Raw genomic sequence first — 18,018 nt, forward strand, 5'->3', positions numbered from 1 at the left:
AGCCATCTTTCTTGTAAATTGAGAAAGGTAATCATTACATTGGGACTTTCAACTCGAGATAAAATTGTAGACTTTTCTACTTGGCTAGGTCTGGCAAGGTGCTGGTCTGCTGGCCTTGGACAAATGATACTTGAAGATCTTAACTTTTAGTCTTGAAACCATCTAGTTAAAAGAGCTATAATGTTGGCACATGCATTTAGTACATATATTAGTTTTTGTTGTGGATTCAACAGGAGTTTATTCAAGAGACAAAGGTCTCGTGCTCTAAGTGAAATTAGCCTAATGTGCCTTACTGTTTTTAGCTGAAGCACAATATAGCCTTCGTGAACACTTATTAAGGCTCACAGATGTGGTCCATCCTTCAACTGGTTTGCACTCTAACAGGAAGTCAGATATAAGAGAAGGTAATTATGATATAGAACAGAATATGATAAGCATTAGAAGAACAAATAAAATTGAACAGATTTCATCTGGGTGGTAAGGGAGAGTTTTTTGGTGACAATTATTCTCATTTATAAGAGGACTATATACATGCTTTAGACCAGGCGTCCTCAAACTACGGCCCACGGGCCACATGCGGGTGTTTTTGCCATTTTGTTTTTTTACTTCAAAATAAGATATGCGCAGTTAGCATAGGAATTTGTTCATAGTTATTTTAAAACTATAGTCCGGCCCTCCAACGGTCTGAGGGACAGTGAACTGGCCCCCTGTTTAAAAAGTTTGAGGACCCCTGCTTTAGACAGTTTGGAAAATACATCAAGAGAAAAATAAAAATTATAATTACACTGGTCTTTTCTTCTGTATTGTGTGTGTCTGTGTATTAACTTTTTTCTTTTACATAAAATCGCATCATATTTTGTATACAGTTTATCCTGATTTATTTTTCTTAGTAGAATGTTGTAGATTAGAATTTGACAAGGCCTCTCTGGGTTTATATCTTTAGATTTTGGAAACTGGAAAGGATCTTTTACAAACCTCTAACAAGCTAAACCTAGTAGGCTAAAAGGTGCCAATATAATGACTCGTTTGAAATTATGATAGCAATTTATAAACTATTTGAAAAGAAATATTAAAAAATCAAACAAAATAGACAATGAATAGAGTGTGTTAATTACTACATCAATAATTTTAATCTGGTGCTCATTTTGGCAACACATACACTAAGACTGGAGTGATACACAGAAGATTAGCATGGCCCCTGTGCAAGGATGACACAAATTCGTGAAGCATTTCATATTTTTAAATCACATGATTATATCAATAGATGCAGAAAAAGCATTTGACAAAACCCAACACCCACTTTTTCTTTTTTAATCCTTATTATCCTTATTGTTGAAAGTATTATGAATGTTCTCTTTTCCCCCCATTGACCCTCTCACCCCAGTACCACCCCTCCCCCAATACCCATTTTTGATAAAAACTCTCAGTAAAGTAGAAATAGAGGGGTCAAACTTCAACATAATAAAGGCCATATATGACAAACCTACAGCCAACATCATACTCAGTGGGCAAAAACTAAAACCATTTCCCCTAAGAACAGGAACAAGACAGTTTTCACCACTTTTATTCATCATAGTACTGGAAGTCCTAGCCACAGTGATCAGACAAGAAGAAGAAATAAAAGGCATCCAAATTGGTAAGGAGGATATAAAATTGTCATTATTTGCAAATGACATGATATTGTACATAGAAAACCCTAAAGATTCCACACAAAAACTACTAGATTTAATAAATGAATTTGGCAATGTAGCAGAATACAAAATTAAAATCCAGAAATTGATTCATTTTTATACACCAATATGAACTCTTAGAAAGAGAAACTAAAAAAAACAATTCCATTTACCATGGTAACAAAAAAAATTAAGATACTTTGAAATAAACTTAACCACTGAGGTAAAAAACCTGTACTCGGACATCTACAGAACATTGAAAAAAGAGATAGAAGAAGGTATAAGCAAGTGGAAAGAATATACCGTGTTCATGGATTGGGAGAACTAATATCATTAAAATGTCCATACTACCCAAATTAATCTATAGATTCAATGCAATCCCTAGCAAAATACTAATGGCATCTATATTATAAAAAGCCAGTGACCGTAACGCCATGACGACCCAACGACAGGTCACCAGGAGGTGCATTGACGGGTCTCGCTGCGCGACAGGTCTTGGTCTCGCGGCGTGGCGTGGCGGGTCTGGGTCTCGTGTGATTTCGCACACTGGGCCTCTAGTATTTTACATACCGAGAACAAATACTCCAAAATCTTATATGGCACTAAAAAAAGACGCTGAATAGTTACAGCAATTTTGAGAAAGAAGAACAAAGTTGGAGGGATCACAAAGTCAGATATCAAGCTATACTGCAAAGCCACTGTCATCAAAACAGCCTGATACTGGCACAAGAGCAGGCATCTAGGTCAATGGAACAGAACAGAGAACCCAGAAATTGACCCGGGTTCGATTCTGGTGCAGGGCACATGCCTGGGGTTGCTGGCTCATCCCCAGTGGGGGGCTTGCAGGAGGCAGCCAATCAATGATTCTCTCATCATTGATGTTTCTATCTCTCTCTCCCTTTCCCTTCCTCTCTGAAATCAATAAAAATATATTTTTTAAAAAGTTAAAACAGTAAGCTGAGTGAATTAAAGAATGTCCTTGTGCTGTCCATGTATAACCAAGCTTGAATGAGCTCCAATAAATAGTAACCATAGAAATCTGATTGTGTATATGAAAATCTATTCCAACTGAGGTTTATTTATTTAGAAAACATTTTAGAAGATATATTTGAGCATTTGTACATGTTCAATTATAACCTGCACTGTGTTTACTCTAGAATTAGTCATTGGTTTTGTTAGTTGAAGTTTGACGTAAGTACTTGTTTGTCTTTTGGTTTGAAAAGGAGCTTATAGGTAGTGAATTTTGTTGATTCTTACAGAAATTAATTTTTTTCAGGGGCAGGGTAGTATATTTATGTATATTTTATTAGTATTTCTCTTTAAATTATAATAAATTGCTATGAAGTCAGATAGAAGGTTAGCAGTGATATTTAAGGTTTTCTCAGAAGAAAATCTGTACATGAATGAATGAATGAAATCAGAGGTATAATATTGGTGTGCAACTTTGGTTTTATTTATTACTCTATTCATACCACCATATTTTAAAATAATTTATTATATTTATTTTTCTTTGCCTTGGTTCATATGGGCATAAATGGAAGCATTAGCTGTTTCAGTTGCTATGGAATTGATATTAATACTGTAGGAGAAAGCTGTGGACTGTAATAAGTATGGCTTTTGAATCTGGGTTTGAATTTCAGATTTCCCTGTTTAAGTCTGAAACCTTGGGCAAGTTACTTAACCTCTTTGTGTTTTTGTTAATCTGTAAAGTGGAAATTGTAAACTGTAGGCATGATTCATTAGTCCTGAAATGAGTTTAGTGGGTAACCAGCATCAGGAGAAAAATATATAGAACTGTAGCTAATAAGGTAAAGTATGGTATTTTGTGAGACTTTATTTCATAGTACACATTCATACTGTATATAAATATGTATCTAAGTAGAAGGGAACTTTGTTGCAATGTAAGATATACAGGGTGTCCCCAAAAATGTATATGCACTCTAGGCTGGGTTAAAAACAGTTTGAAAAACATCTGTAAAGTTGTTAGGATTAAGTGTCAAGTATAGCTCCTGTTTCATAGATAGTAACTGAAAGAAAAATATCTTATTGGATATTTTGGCCTTATTGGATTTTGTTGTGTTTATACAGATTTGGTCTTTATTCCAAGAGCTATAAAATAAAAGCTGGTTTGTTACTTTAATTTGTTATTGCGTATGGAAAGTAATTTAACATAGAAAGGTTGTTGTTTAAGTATTATTTTGGGAACTCTTATAAATATGTGAGAGTGTAAGTTTATATGACAACTTGGAGTACAATTGGGCAGTAGTACCTGGTAAAGTTGAAGATGTGTATCCCCTAAGGCCTAGTGATTGCAATTATTGTGCTTGGTCAAAGAAGCCATGTGGGAGGATGTTCACCGAAGCATTGTTTATAATGGCAAGAATTTGAAAACACCTTAAAAGTCCCATGGTAGAAATTTGGATAAATAAACCATGAAGTGTTCATCAAATGGAATGCTAAACTAAACTAAGTTAAATGAATAAACTAAGCTTCATTTACCAATAATGCTAAATCTCAAATCAAAATGGGAAGAAAAGCAAGTTGCAGACAGATATACTATGATACCATATATTTAACATTAGAAACATGCAAACGCAGTATTGTATGTTGTTTATGGATATAAGCATATGTAGTTAAAAATAAAAATTTAGACCGAATGATATGTATTAATGTCAGGATAATGGATACTAAAAAGGAATGGAGGGAGGGAATGGGATTAAGTAGGGATTGCAGTTGTATTTGTAATATGTTATTAAATTTTGAAAAAATAATGTGTAGCAGATATGGCACAATGTTTAGATCTGGATAGTCAGACTGTTAGGTAAATGGGAGGTCATAAATTTTTTTTTATCTGTATGTATTAAATATTTAAATAATATATTTAAAAAGTTTAGTGCACAATTCATGGCACAGATTAAATACTCAATGGTCTCTGTTAAAAACAGCACATTGTTTTGGAGTCTAGAGAAAAATAAATTTTTCTAACCTATTTAGGTGATGTTCAAACTTTTCAGTAGGATGAACATTCAGTTCTGTGTAGACAAAAGTTAAAATACATACAGTAGAATTATTGTGTGTCTATTTTCATAATATAGAACCAAACTTCAACCTGAACATTTTTTCTTTGTAAGTGTGAATCTGTCTACTTACTATACACGTTATTTACCCATTGCTTTTCCAGGATAAGTCACAGCATTTGTGAATATTCTTGAGAAGGTCCCTGTGCTTTCTCAGGTGTACTTTTGTTATCATTGTGCTTCAGTGTGTCTTAGCTTGGTTCCTGCCTTTATTGTTTTACAGATGTCCTCTGCTGTATCATCATAAGTAATTTCTTGAGGATCCTGGTTAACCAGTTTTAGTATGTATTCAAAGATCTGTTGTACCAAGCATTATAAGGCTGTATTCTAGATTTTTAATATGCTCTAGTTCTGTACTGTTCTAGTTCAGAACTTTCTGTGATAATGAAAATGTTCCATGTTTGTGCTCTTCAATATGGTGGTAACTAGTCATGTGAAGCAACTGAGCTGCTTTTGAAATGTGGCTAGTATGACCTAGGGACCGAATCTTTAGTTTTATTTAATTTTGATGAATTTAAAATTATCTTGTGTTTGCTGGCTCCCATATTGGACAGTGCAGCTCTAGTCTGTTGAAAAGAATGCTAGGTTTGATTACTAGTACACTAATTTCCTGAGCTTATAGGTAGTGAAATTTTTCTGAGCCTGTTTTCCTCTGTCTATAAGGGAACTAATAATTCTTTCCCCAACCACCTCTGGAGATCCTACGAAAAAGGATAAATAAAGAATGCATGTCCGAAGAAACTAGAAACACCAATCAGAAAGGATATATGCACCACTATGTTCATAGCAGCACAATTTACAATAGCTAAGATTTGGAAACAGCCTAGGTGCCCATCAGCAGATGGCTGGATCGGAAAACTGTGGTACATCTACACAATGGAATACTATGCTGCCATAAAAAAGAAGGAATTCTCATCATTTGCAGCAACCTGGATGGAATTGGAGAACATTATGCTAAGTGAAATAAGCCAGTCAATGAAAGAACAATACCACATGATCTCACTCATTTAGGGATAGTAAAGAACATTATAAAGTGGTGAACAAAAAGATAGATACAGAGACAGTAAAGCATCAAACAGACTTTCAAATTACAGGGGGAAAGTTTGGGAAAGGTGGGGGAGTTTTGAAATCAAACGAAGGACTTGTATGCATGCATATAAGCATAAACAATGGACACAAAACTCTGGGGGGGGGAGGGCATGTGTGGGTGTGGGGTGGGGGGGTAATAGTAAGATATGTACACATATAATACCTCAATAAAAATATTAAAAAAAAAAAAAGAAAAAGAAAAAAAAAAAAAGAATGCATGAAAGCCTGTTGAGAAATGATCAGTTTATAGTTTAAGAACTATAAAACTGCTGCTTAACTGTAGTTCCACTTCTAAGACTTTATCCTAACAAAGGCAATTTTTTTAGACATCTCTGATTATATATAAGGATAGTCATTAGAAGTTATTTATAATTTTATTAGTTTGCTATGGCTGCCATAACAAAGTACCACAAACTGGGTGACTTACCAGAAATTTATTTTTTATTTATTTTTTTGGAACTTGTCATTGGGTGTTCTGGCACACCATAAAGGAAGCATTTCTTTTTGTTGTTGTTATTCCTCACTCTAGGATATTTTTCCATTGATTTTTAGAGAGAGTGGAAGAGAGAGGGAAAGACAGAAACATTGATGTTAGAGAAACACATCGATTGGTTGCCCCCTACACATGCTCTGACCAGGGCCTGGAGGTATGTGCCCTTGAGCGGAGTCGAACCTGGGAGCCTTTGGTCCACAGGCCAATGCTCTATCCATGGAGCCAAACCAGCTAGGCAAGGAAGCAACAGAAATTTATTGTCTCTAAGTTCTGGAGGCTCGAAGACCAAGATCAAGGTGTCTGTTGGTTTGGTTCTTTCTGAGGACTGTGAGAGAGAATCTGTTTCATGCCTCTCCCCTAGCTTCTGCTGGCAATCCTTGGCTTGTAGAAGCATCTCTGCCTTCATCTTCACATGGTGTTCTCCTTGTGTGTTTGTCTCTGTGTCCATATTTCTTCTTTTTATAATGATACCAGTTATATTGGATTAAGGTCCACCCTAATGACTTCATCTTAACTAATTATATCTGAAATGATACTGTTTTCAAATAAGATCACATTCCTTTCTTTTTTGTTTTGTTAATCCTCACCTGAGGTTATTTTTTCCATTGATTTTTAGAGAGTAGAAGGAAGGGAGGGAGGGAGAGAGAGGGGCAGAGAAAAAGAGAAACATTATGTGAGACACATCAATTGGTTGCCTCCTGCATGCACCATACCAGGGCTGGGGAATGAACGTGTAACTCAGGTACAACATGCCCTTGACGGGAAATCAAACCCAAGACCCTTTGGTGTACAGGCTGATGCTCTAACCACTAAGCAACACCAGCCAGGGCAATAAGGTCACATTCTGAGTTACTGGGGGTGAGGACTTCAACATATGAATTTTAGGGGGACATAATGCAACCCATAACAATGATACTTGATAATTGAAAGCAAGATAAAAGTCCTGTAGGAGTGGACAGTAAATACTATTTATGCAGCTCTTTTAATTCTGACTGCTACAACAAAATACCATAGACTGGGTGGCTTAAACAACACACATTTATTTTTCACAGTTCTGGAGGCTGGGAAGTCCAAGATCAAGTTTCCAGCATGGTTGAGTTCTCGCTGAAGGCCTTCTTGAAAGCTAGCATATGGCCACCTTCTCACTGTGTCCTCACATGGTGGAGAGGGAGAGAGAACTAGCTTTCTGGTCTCTTCTTATAAGGACATTAATCCCATCGTGAGGACCCCACCCTCATGACCTTATCTAAACCCAGTGAGCCCATAAGGCCCACCTCTAGATACTATTACTTTGAGGGTTAGTGCTCCAACATAGCAATTTTGAGGGGACACATTCAGTCCATAACAATAGCTAATAAAAATTATGTTTTAAATGAATACCTAATAATGCAGAAAGATGTTCATAAAATATTTTTAATGGGCCTTAACCGGTTTGGCTCAGTGGATAGAGCATCGGCCTGTGGACTCAAGAGTCCCAGGTTCGATTCTGGTCAGGGGCATGTACCTTGATTATGGGCACATCCTCAGTAGGGGGTGTGCAGGAGGCAGCTGGTCGATGTTTCTCTCTCATCGATGTTTCTAACTCTCCCTCTCCCTCTCTGTAAAAAAAAAAAAATCAATAAAATATATTTTTAAAAATATTTTTAATGGGGAAAAACCGGATTGCAAATAACTAGGTACAGTAAGTTCCAAACTAGCTAGCTAAAGCACAAATTTTGTCTATTGATTGAAAAAAAGACTAAAAATATATGCATAGTTATTTACAGGTAAAAAAATAAAAATAAAAATATATGCATAGTAATGTTTAAAAGATTAAGTAACATGGTAGAATTATGGAAATGCCTATATTTTTTGAGGTTTTATAAATTTTATGCAATGAATTTATGCCACTTTCATAATAGAAAAGAAAACTATAGTACATTTTTTGGAGTGGAATTGTTAGGTCAAAAGCAAAGAATTTAAACTTTTAAAAAATGTTAATATGCCGAAACCGGTTTGGCTCAGTGGATAGAGCGTCGGCCTGCGGACTCAGGGGTCCCAGGTTCGATTCCGGTCAAGGGCATGTACCTTGGTTGCGAGCACATCCCCAGTAGGGGGTGTGCAAGAGGCAGCTGATCGATGTTTCTCTCTCATCGATGTTTCTAACTCTCTATCCCTCTCTCTTCCTCTCTGTAAAAAATCAATAAAATATATTTTTAAAAAAATAAAAAATGTTAATATGGGGTAGGTGGGGGGCCAATAAGGGGATAAGGACACATATGTAATACCTTAATCAATAAATAAAGAAAAAATGTTAATAGGCATTTCTTGAAATTTCTATGATATTTATAACCTTATTTATCTGTCTTTGGTTTAAAAATACTTTTTCTAATGCTTTGATAGTGACCCTTAATTTTTTATTTCACAGATATAACTAATCTTATACTCTTTTATTTTTGGTCTTATGTTTTTTGATCTTAGGTAGAACTCTCAGAGTAGCAGGTTGTTGGATTCTAATTTAAAAAAAAATCACTTAATGATTTTTGGTATTACTGTATCTTAGTGATAAGAACCTATGTTTTATTGACATAGTAACTTAGATGTTTAACTTTGGAGAAGTTACTTAATCTGTGCCTCTATTTTCCCATCTATAAAATGGAGATAATATCAGTACATACCTAATCAGGCTATTGTAGAGGATAAATGACAAAATACATGTGAAGCACTTAAAAGAATATCTTGCCAATAGTACAGTCAGTACATTTTTTATTAATTATTATTTTTTCCTATAGCAAAGTTTAGCTGTTTTATGACAGCTTCTGTTTAAACAAATATATATTTAAATACATAAAAAACATAAGTGGGATATTATACATGCTTTTCTTTTTTAAAAATATATTTTTATTGATTTTAGAGAGGGAGAGGCAGAGATAGAAACATCAATGATGATAAGAGAGAATCAGTGATTGGTTGCCTCCTGCATGCCCTCTACCAGGCATGTGCCCTTGACTGAAATCAAACCTGGGACCCTTCAGTCCTCAGGCCAACACTTTTATCCATTGAGCCAAACTGGCTAGGGCTATACATGCTTTTCTTGATTTTTCACTTTATATAACTTGGACACCTTTTTATGTCAAAGATAGATCTATATCATTGTTTTAAATGTTTACATAATATGTGCTTGCTTCGGCAGCACATATATTAAATGTTTAGATAATATTCCATTATATGTAACATGATTTACTAAAATATTTCCTTATTAATGGGTATAATTTAGGATATTTCTAATTTTTGACATTATAAATGTAATTGTGATCAATACCCTTGTAGTTAGAATTCCTTCTTATGGTACATTCTCAAAAGTTTTGTTAGTGTAAAGAGCACCATGAGTTCCAGAACTTCCTAGAAAACTCACTTGGGACTGTGCCCCAGGATGAAATACTGTTCTAGCCACAGAAGCCATGCATTTATATTGTGTTATGTCTTTGCTTCTGCTCTTTCCTTACTTGTATTTCCTTCTGTTCTCATTTTCCATCTGAAGAATGCCTACTTCTTTGTGGTCCTGTTTAAATTTACTGCCCCTTCCACAACCTAAACTAAACCAAATTAAAAAAAAAATCACATTTGAAAACCATAATCTTTTATTCTTTAGTTCTCTTATAGTATCTGTTCTTGCTTTCCTTTATTATTTACTCAACAGGTATTTGTTAATGCCTTTTATGTTCCAGATACTACAGAGTGCCAGATAAGTAGTAGATAAAACATGGTTTCTACTCTCATTGAAGTCATAGACTAGTTAGAGAAAAGTCAACAAACAGTTGACCAAAAATAAATATGTAAATATAAATTTGTCATAAGAATATTATAAAGAAAGAGTACTGGGTTAATCTGAATAAAGACTAATGTTTGAGTTTCTCTGAATTAATGGGCCTTTGTACAGAGAACATCCTATATAATAAAAGTGTAATATGCTAATTAGACCGGATGTCTTTCTGGATATCCTTCCCGATGAAGGGGGGCGGGCGGGGGGGGGAAGGGCTTCGAGGGCCGAGGCAGAGGCAGCTGCCGAGGTGGGAGGGGGCTGAGGCAGAGGTGGCCGCCATGGCAGTGGGGGTTGGGGGCCAAGCCCCTTGTACGAATTTCGTGCATTGGGCCTCTCGTAGATTTATAAAGCCTGGATAAAACATAAACAAGCTTTAATGCTGCCTCCTAAGATTGAGTAAAGGAAGAAACGGATGATTCCTTTGTTAAGTGTGAAAATTGAAGGTTATATATTTTTTGTTATATGACATCAAAGAAGGATGGATAGAATTCTTCTAATAGCCTTTGAGTCCTCAAAGATCCTGAGTTCTTCAACCACCAGTTCCATTTTCTCAAGCTGTCCCAGAAAAATGGCCATTGGTTCTTTTGCTTTATGTGGCTAACTAGATATTGTCCTGACTATTTAATATGTCCAGGCATGCTGGGACTGGGAACAAATAATCCATTGATCCTTGAAAAACATAAAAGTAAAAAGCCAATCACATGTTTCTATTTTAGATAGAGCATTGGCATCTAAACTCAAAACTGCTTTATTTTTTTTTAAACTGCTTTATTTTAATTAGATTGTATCAACCAATTATATATAGATAAGGCCTTTAGATTTCTAATTATGTTAGTCTGGTTACCAAAGTTTTGTTGCAAAGAGTTATTTATGATATTTGTTTGAGGCTTTGTTAATTGGTTCCAAAAAAGGAATTGTCTCTGGGGCTGCTTACCAAGATTATATTCAAGGAATTTTGAAGAATTAACCTGATGAATAAAACAATGAATTCCGTCCTTAAAGAGATTTTGATCATTATGGAAGTTAAGATTTTGATAGGAATAACTGCATGGAGAGATGGAAAGCAAGAAGTGCATGAGGTGCATATAAACTGCCTTGGGGATTGTGAGCAGGGAGACGGTATTTTTGACAGCATTTGTTTGGAAAAAGATCAGGGAAAGTTTAGTAGGAGAGACAATATTCGAGGTTGGTGTTGAAGAATGAGGAATACTTTGAACATGTGGAAATGAAGTGTATTGAGAATGTCCTATTATGGACAGTAGTCAATATTTATTCGTGTATTTTTTTTTGCATAATCTACCTTTTTGCCATTTTGGTAACTATTAATAATTATCATCATAATAGCTAACATTTATTAGCTGCCTATTCTGTGCCAGAATCTGTTCTAAGTGTTTTACATTTATTAACTCTGTCCTCACATTATGATCATCTCTGTGTTGTTGTTTTTTTTAATTAATCCTCACCTGTGGATATGCTTTTATTGATTTTAGGTCTAGAGAGAGGAAGGGAGAGAAGGGGAGAGAGAGAGAAAAAAAAACAAAACATTAATGTGAGAGAGATACATTGATTGGTTGCCTCCAGCAGAGGCCCGAATTAGGGCCGGGGATCCAGCCTGCCCTTGACCGGAATTGAACCCGGGACCCCCTTTTCAGTATGTGGGCTGAAGCTCAATCTACTGAGCCAAACCAGCTAGGGCCTCCTTTGTTTTTTAAAAAGGTAAGCCATCTTTTTCTTAAGAACCAGCTTTCATTTTCCCTCATAAAAATGAAGAGCTAAAACATATGTGTAAAAAAATTTTAAAGCCTAAATGTGTGATATAAGGGAGAATGATTTAATATATAATATAACACTTAAAACATTATGAGATTGTAGGGAACCATTAAAAATGATCTACCTTTTTTGCCATTTTGATAACAATATTAATAACCATCATCCTTGATGATTATTAAATGATAGTTATAAAGACTGAATAAACATTGGAAATATTTGCTGTTACTTTGAGAGGAAAAGATTTTTCATGGTCTATTTTCTTCCTAAACTGAGTGTTTAACTTTTATGATTACTCATAATGGAGGGGGAAGGAATAAGGATATCTTGCTAGCCAGTCAGAACAGCTGAGTCAAAACCTGTGGTCATTTGGCTAACAGATGTCACAGTTAGTGCATCTTTATGTTGAAATATTTGACAAATTAGTAATTGCAAATATATATTTAAAAACATATACTATACTAGATTGAAAACAGGGCAGTGGGATTATATACGATTTCCATAATTTAAAATGTTAACCTTTAAAGAAAAAAGGAAATGGTGGTTATTATATGTGAGAGATGACACACTTTAATTCTAGATTCTGAAGCAGGAGAGTTGCAAAAAAGGGAACTAGTTTCCAAAGGCTTCAGAAATTGTTTCATGAGTAGGACAGGCTAGAACAAGGCAGTTTAGTCATTCCCTGTCCCTGAGGAACCAGGTCACTGGATGCAGAGCCAGGGTGAATAGGATTATTTTCTGTAATCTCAAGAGTGCCAGTTGTAGATTTGATTCTTCAGCAAGGTCAGAGAAAAACTCAAGAGCTGAAGTTACAGCTTTTTTTGAGGGTAGGCACAGTGTATTATCTCTTATTTCTGATTAAAAAAATATATTGATTATAGAGAGGAAGAGAGGGAGAGAGAGATAGAAACATCAATGATGCCCGAGCCCAGTGGTCGGCAAACTGCGGCTCACCAGCCACATGCGGCTCGAGAGCTGCGGTTTGCCGCTCTGTTGACTAATGAGTTTGCCAACCACTGGGATAGGGGCTTAATCACAAGGAACAACAACAGCCTGTAATTATTGGAATCGAGAGTCTAGGTCAGTGGTCGGCAAACTCATTAGCCGCATGTGGCTCGCGAGCCACAGTTTGCCGACCACTGCCCTAGCTGGTTTGACTTAGTGGATAGAGCATCCGCCTGTGGACTGAAGGGTTCCGAGTTCGATTTTGGCCAAGGGCACATGCCTGGGTTGTGGGCTCAATCCCTAGTAGGGGGCATGCAGGGGGCAGCCTATCAATAACTCTCTCTCATCTTTGATGTTTCTATCTCTCTCTCCCTCTCCCTTCCTCTCTGAAATCAATAAAAATTTCTTAAAACAAAAAAAGAAACATCAATGATGAGAATCATTAATTGGCTGTTTCCTGCATGCCCCCTACTGGGGGTGGAATGTGCAACCCGGCCATGTGCCCTCACCAGGAATTGAACCTTGATCTTCTTGTTCATGCATGAGTCGATGTTCAACCACTGAGCAACACTTGCCTGGTTTCAATTTCTTTTAATAATCTATAATAATAAAAGCATAATATGCTAATTAGACCAGATAGCTGAAGGACCTTCTGGACGTCATTCCAGACGTCGGGCCGAGGCAGAGGTGGTTAGGGGCTATCAGGCAGGCAGGTGAGCAGTTAAGGGTGATCAGGCAGGCAGGCAGAGTGGTTAGGGGTGATCACACAGGCAGGTGAGTGGTTAGGGGCGATGAGGCAGGCAGGCAGAGTGGTTAGGGACGATTAGACAGGCAGGCGAGTGGTTAGGGGCAAAGAGGCAAGTAGGCAGAGGCGGTTAGGGGTGATCAGGCAGGCAGGCAGAGTGGTTAGGGGTGATCAGGCAGACAGGCAGAGTGGTTAAGGGCTATTAGGCAGGTAGGCAGAGGCGGTTAGGGGCAATCAGGCAGGCAGGTGAGCAGTTAGGGGTGATCAGGCAGGCAGGCGAGTGGTTAGGAGCAATCAGGCAGGCAGGCGACTGGTGAAACCAGTTAATACTGATCGCTACTGATATCAAATAATCAATTTGAACCACACTTTGATCATGAAACGACCAGAATGGGCCAGAAGACACAGCAAAGTAATTTTGCTTCATGATATCACACCATCACACACTTCAAAAACAGTTAAAGACACGTTAAAAGATCTTGCCTGGGAAATATTAACCCACCCGCTGTATTCACCAGACCTTGCTCCTTCAGGTTGTTTCGATCGATGGCACACACACTTTCTGAGCAGCACTTGAAAACCTATGAAGAAATGGAAAATTGGGTCTCTGAATGGTTTGCCTCAAAACAGGAAAAGTTCTATTGGGACAGTATCCACAAATTACCTGAAAGATGGGGGAAATGTGTAGCTAGCGATGGACATTACTTTGAATAAGGCACTTTTGATGTTTCTCTTGAAATTATTGTGTTTTCTTTGATTACAAAATCCACATTATTAACCGGCACACCTAGTATGTGGAATCTAATGAACAAAATAAACTGTTGAACAAAATAGATCCAGCGACATAGAAGCGTAGAACAGACTGTTGAATTTCAGAGGGAAAGCGGAGGTGGGTGGGATGGTGGAAGAGATCAACCAAAGGAATTGTATGCATATATGCATAACCCATGGGTTTAGACAATAGGGTGGTGGAGGCCTGGGGTGGAAGGGTGAGGGTAGGTTATAAGGGGTCAATGGGAAAAATTTGGGAACATATGTAATACTTTCAACAATAAAGATTTTAAAAAATTGACTCTAAAAAAATGAATCTAGTTCTAACTCTAACAATGCTTGGCCTAATAGGTTCTCAGGAAATGTTGGTTAAATAATTTGTGAAATTTCTCATGGTGCCTTCTTTTTCTTTTGCAGTTAAAAGAGCCAAATTCCAGGGTTCACCAGGTAAGATCCATTTTTACTTACTATGTTTCCTCATACATTCTGTGATTTAAAAGCAATCTTTTAAAAATTAATTTTATTGAATTCAGTTATTAAATTAATTAAATATACTAAATTCATTAAAACATTAATTAAAAATCAGTATGGAGAGATGTTAGTCAGGGGGGTCAGAGTTTTAGTTATACAAGATGAAAAATTTCTGGAGATCTAACGTACAGCAATGTGTATATAGTTAACTAGTATTGTATACTTATTTTCTTTTTTTAAAAAATGTTTTGATTGATTTTTAGAGAGAGAGGAAGGGGAGAGGGATAGAGAGATAGAAACATCTATGAGAGAGAAACATCATCAATTGGCTGCCTCCTGCATGCCCCCTACTTGGATTAAGCCTGCCTGCAACCTGTGCATGTGCCCTGACTGGGAATCGAACCAGTGATGTATTGGTTCATGGGTCGATGCTCAACCACTGAGCCATACTGGTAGGCTATACTTGTAATTTTCTAAGAGGGAAGATCTTAAGTGTTCTCAACACACATACTCCCTCTCTCACTCATTCAAAATGGTAACTATAAGAGGTGGTAATGAATATGTTAATTTGCTTGATTGTGGTGATTATTTCACAGTGTATCTTATATCAAATAATCAGGTTGTATACCTTAAAATATATAATTTTAAATTGTCAATTATACCTCAGGAAAGCTGGGGGGAAAAACAATGCTGTTGTAAAACTTTAAAGAAATCAAAATCTATATATCCATCTAGCAAAAAGATTAAGTCTCTTTACTCTTTTTTTTTTTTTTAAGTCTCTTTACTCTTGATCAACTCAATTACACTTCCTGAAGTAACTATTTAGAGGTTTTTATATATCGTTCATACTTTTTTCCTGTGTATATGTGTGTATACACTACTGGATTAGCTACACATATCTTTGTGCAACCTGGTTTTTTTCCAGCACATCATGAAAGTCTTTTCTTGTGTGTGTGTATATCTGGTTCTTTTTTAAATAATGTTTTACAGAATTTTGTTGTAGATTTTGTACCCTAGATACTTGATTGAATATTTAGGTTGTTTCTAATTTCTTTGTTTTAAGAAGTAAATGTTCTTGTGCATTTATCATTGCCTGCTTTTACAAATGTAAATGTATGCTAGAGTCCAGAAATAGAATTGCTGGGCCAAAAGTATGTATTTTAGAGAAATTTGGTAGCTGCTGCTACATTGACCGTCTGAAAGTTTTTGCTAGATTATACTAACATACACAGTGTGTGAGGGTTTATTTTCCCAAATCCTTATCAACATGAAATAATATGAAACTCTTTAATCTTTGTCCATTACACATCCTGAAGGTAAAAATAGTATCTCCTTATTTTTATACACATGTCCTTAATTGTGAATGTCAAGTTACTCTGATTACTGCTGGGGAAGGGAAGAGTTCTGGAAATAACTAGAAAAAAATGAACATGGTTGGGAACCCAGGGAATTCTGAAAAACCGAACAAAACCTTGAGTGCAATAGGAACTAAAGCAGGTTCTGAGCTTTCTACTCTCTCCACTGGTTCTGGATTAAGACTTTTTTTTTTTCTTGGTAAGAATCTGTTCCAGCTGGCTTTCTATGCTTGCATACAGTCCATGATGGCCTCTCCAGTGGAGTGTGTATGCTTCTCATTCAAGCTTTACCAACACGCAGCTTCCACTGTTTCTTTGTTTTCCCTACTTAAAATATTTTGAGAAGGAATCATATTGGCTGCACCTTTTAGCCATCCCATAGACTGGATGCTCTTGAGTGGCAACTGCCCCTCATCTAATGAACTATGGTTGGATATGGGGAGTGGAGTACCAAATCATATGATATAAAACATAGCTCAGTAGTCTACTGCACTGGGACACTGGGTATGGATGGGAATTATATATAAACTACATAATTTTTAATGATACTTAAGAGAAAGATTTACCTTCTGCTAGAAGTGCATGACAGGGACCATTTTCTCACATCTCTAACATTAGGTAATCATTTTAAGTAGTCTTTGCTAGTTTGATGAGTCACAGATAACTTTCTTGCTTTTTCATTTTATAAAATTACTAGAGGCCTGGTGCACGAAATTCGTGCACTGGAGAGGGGGTGTTCCTCTGCCTAGCCTGCACCCTCTCCAATCTGGGACCCCCTCGGGGGATGTCTGACTGCCAGTTTAGGCCCAATCCCTCTCACAATCCAGGACTGCTGGCTCCTAACTGCTCGCCTGCCTACCTGCCTGCCTGATTGCCCCTAACTGCTTCTGCCTGCCAGCCTGATTGACGCCTAACTGTTCCCCTGCTGGCCTGATTGATGCCTAACTGCTCCCCTGCCAGCCTGATGGCCCCCAACTGCCTTTCCCTGCCCAATGGCCCCCAACTGCCCTCTCCTGCTGGCCTGTTCGCCCCTAACTGACCTCCCCTGCCGGCCTGATCGCCCACAACTGCCCTCCCCTGCCATCCATCTTGTGGCAGCCATCATGTGGCAGCGGCACGTGCGAGGACCATGTAGGCTTTTATTAGTATAGATAATTAACTTCCTATATAATAAAAGACTAATATGCAAATCAACCAAAATTCGGAACGAACAGTTGCTGACGCTCAACGCAGGAGCTGCTCCCTGGTGGTCAGTGCGCTCCCACAGGGGAAGTGCCACTGAGCCAGAAGCCGGGCTCACGAATTTCGTGTACCGAGCCTACAAATTTGTACCGAGCCTCAGTGTTTATATAAAAGAACTCTCAATTCAGTGCCCTCATCATGGCTGATGTGAAGGTAGTACGGTGAGAATAGAATGTGCTGTGTTAAGCGTTGGTCAGATCTCTGAGTTTTGAGGTTCAGGCTACCTACCTTTGTTTAATACTCAACTTATATTCTCAGAGAATTTCCTTTACCCAACTCTGTAATAACATTTCTGATAATTGAATAGATCAAGCTTGAAATTCATTTCCTTTATGAGGGTTTATCCTGAATTCTTATCCCTTTCAACAGCTAGAGTTTACCCTTTCTTCTTCTACAATCCTTTATTTTTCTCTTTCTCTTAATGGCACTTTTATTTTCTACATTTAAAGTTACATATCTTTCCTATTAGATAAATTATATTGGTTTTTTTCAAGCTGCAGGTGTGCTATAAAATCAAATTGGTTGGTTATGTTAACATTTTTATAGATTAAATGAAATAGAATAGTAAATATCAATGTACCATCTCATATT

At 37.0% G+C, this 18,018-nt stretch overlaps 1 protein-coding gene and 1 non-coding gene across 2 annotated transcripts in view; both read left to right on the top strand.

The window, feature by feature from the left end:
- The window catches only part of UNC13B (unc-13 homolog B), a 147,326-nt gene that overhangs the window by 17,707 nt on the left and 111,601 nt on the right, over positions 1-18,018 (top strand). The window contains exon 2 of the mRNA XM_008141936.2: positions 14,777-14,806. Within this exon, the coding sequence (XP_008140158.1) occupies positions 14,777-14,806 (30 nt within the window). The remainder of the gene's footprint in view (positions 1-14,776; positions 14,807-18,018) is intronic.
- Positions 1,137-1,241, top strand: LOC114231739 (U6 spliceosomal RNA). The gene has a single exon (XR_003617739.2). It is a non-coding gene; the product is annotated as a U6 spliceosomal RNA (small nuclear RNA).

Source organism: Eptesicus fuscus, chromosome 15 (assembly GCF_027574615.1).
Source record: "Eptesicus fuscus isolate TK198812 chromosome 15, DD_ASM_mEF_20220401, whole genome shotgun sequence".
Classification (NCBI taxonomy): Eukaryota; Metazoa; Chordata; class Mammalia; order Chiroptera; family Vespertilionidae; genus Eptesicus; species Eptesicus fuscus.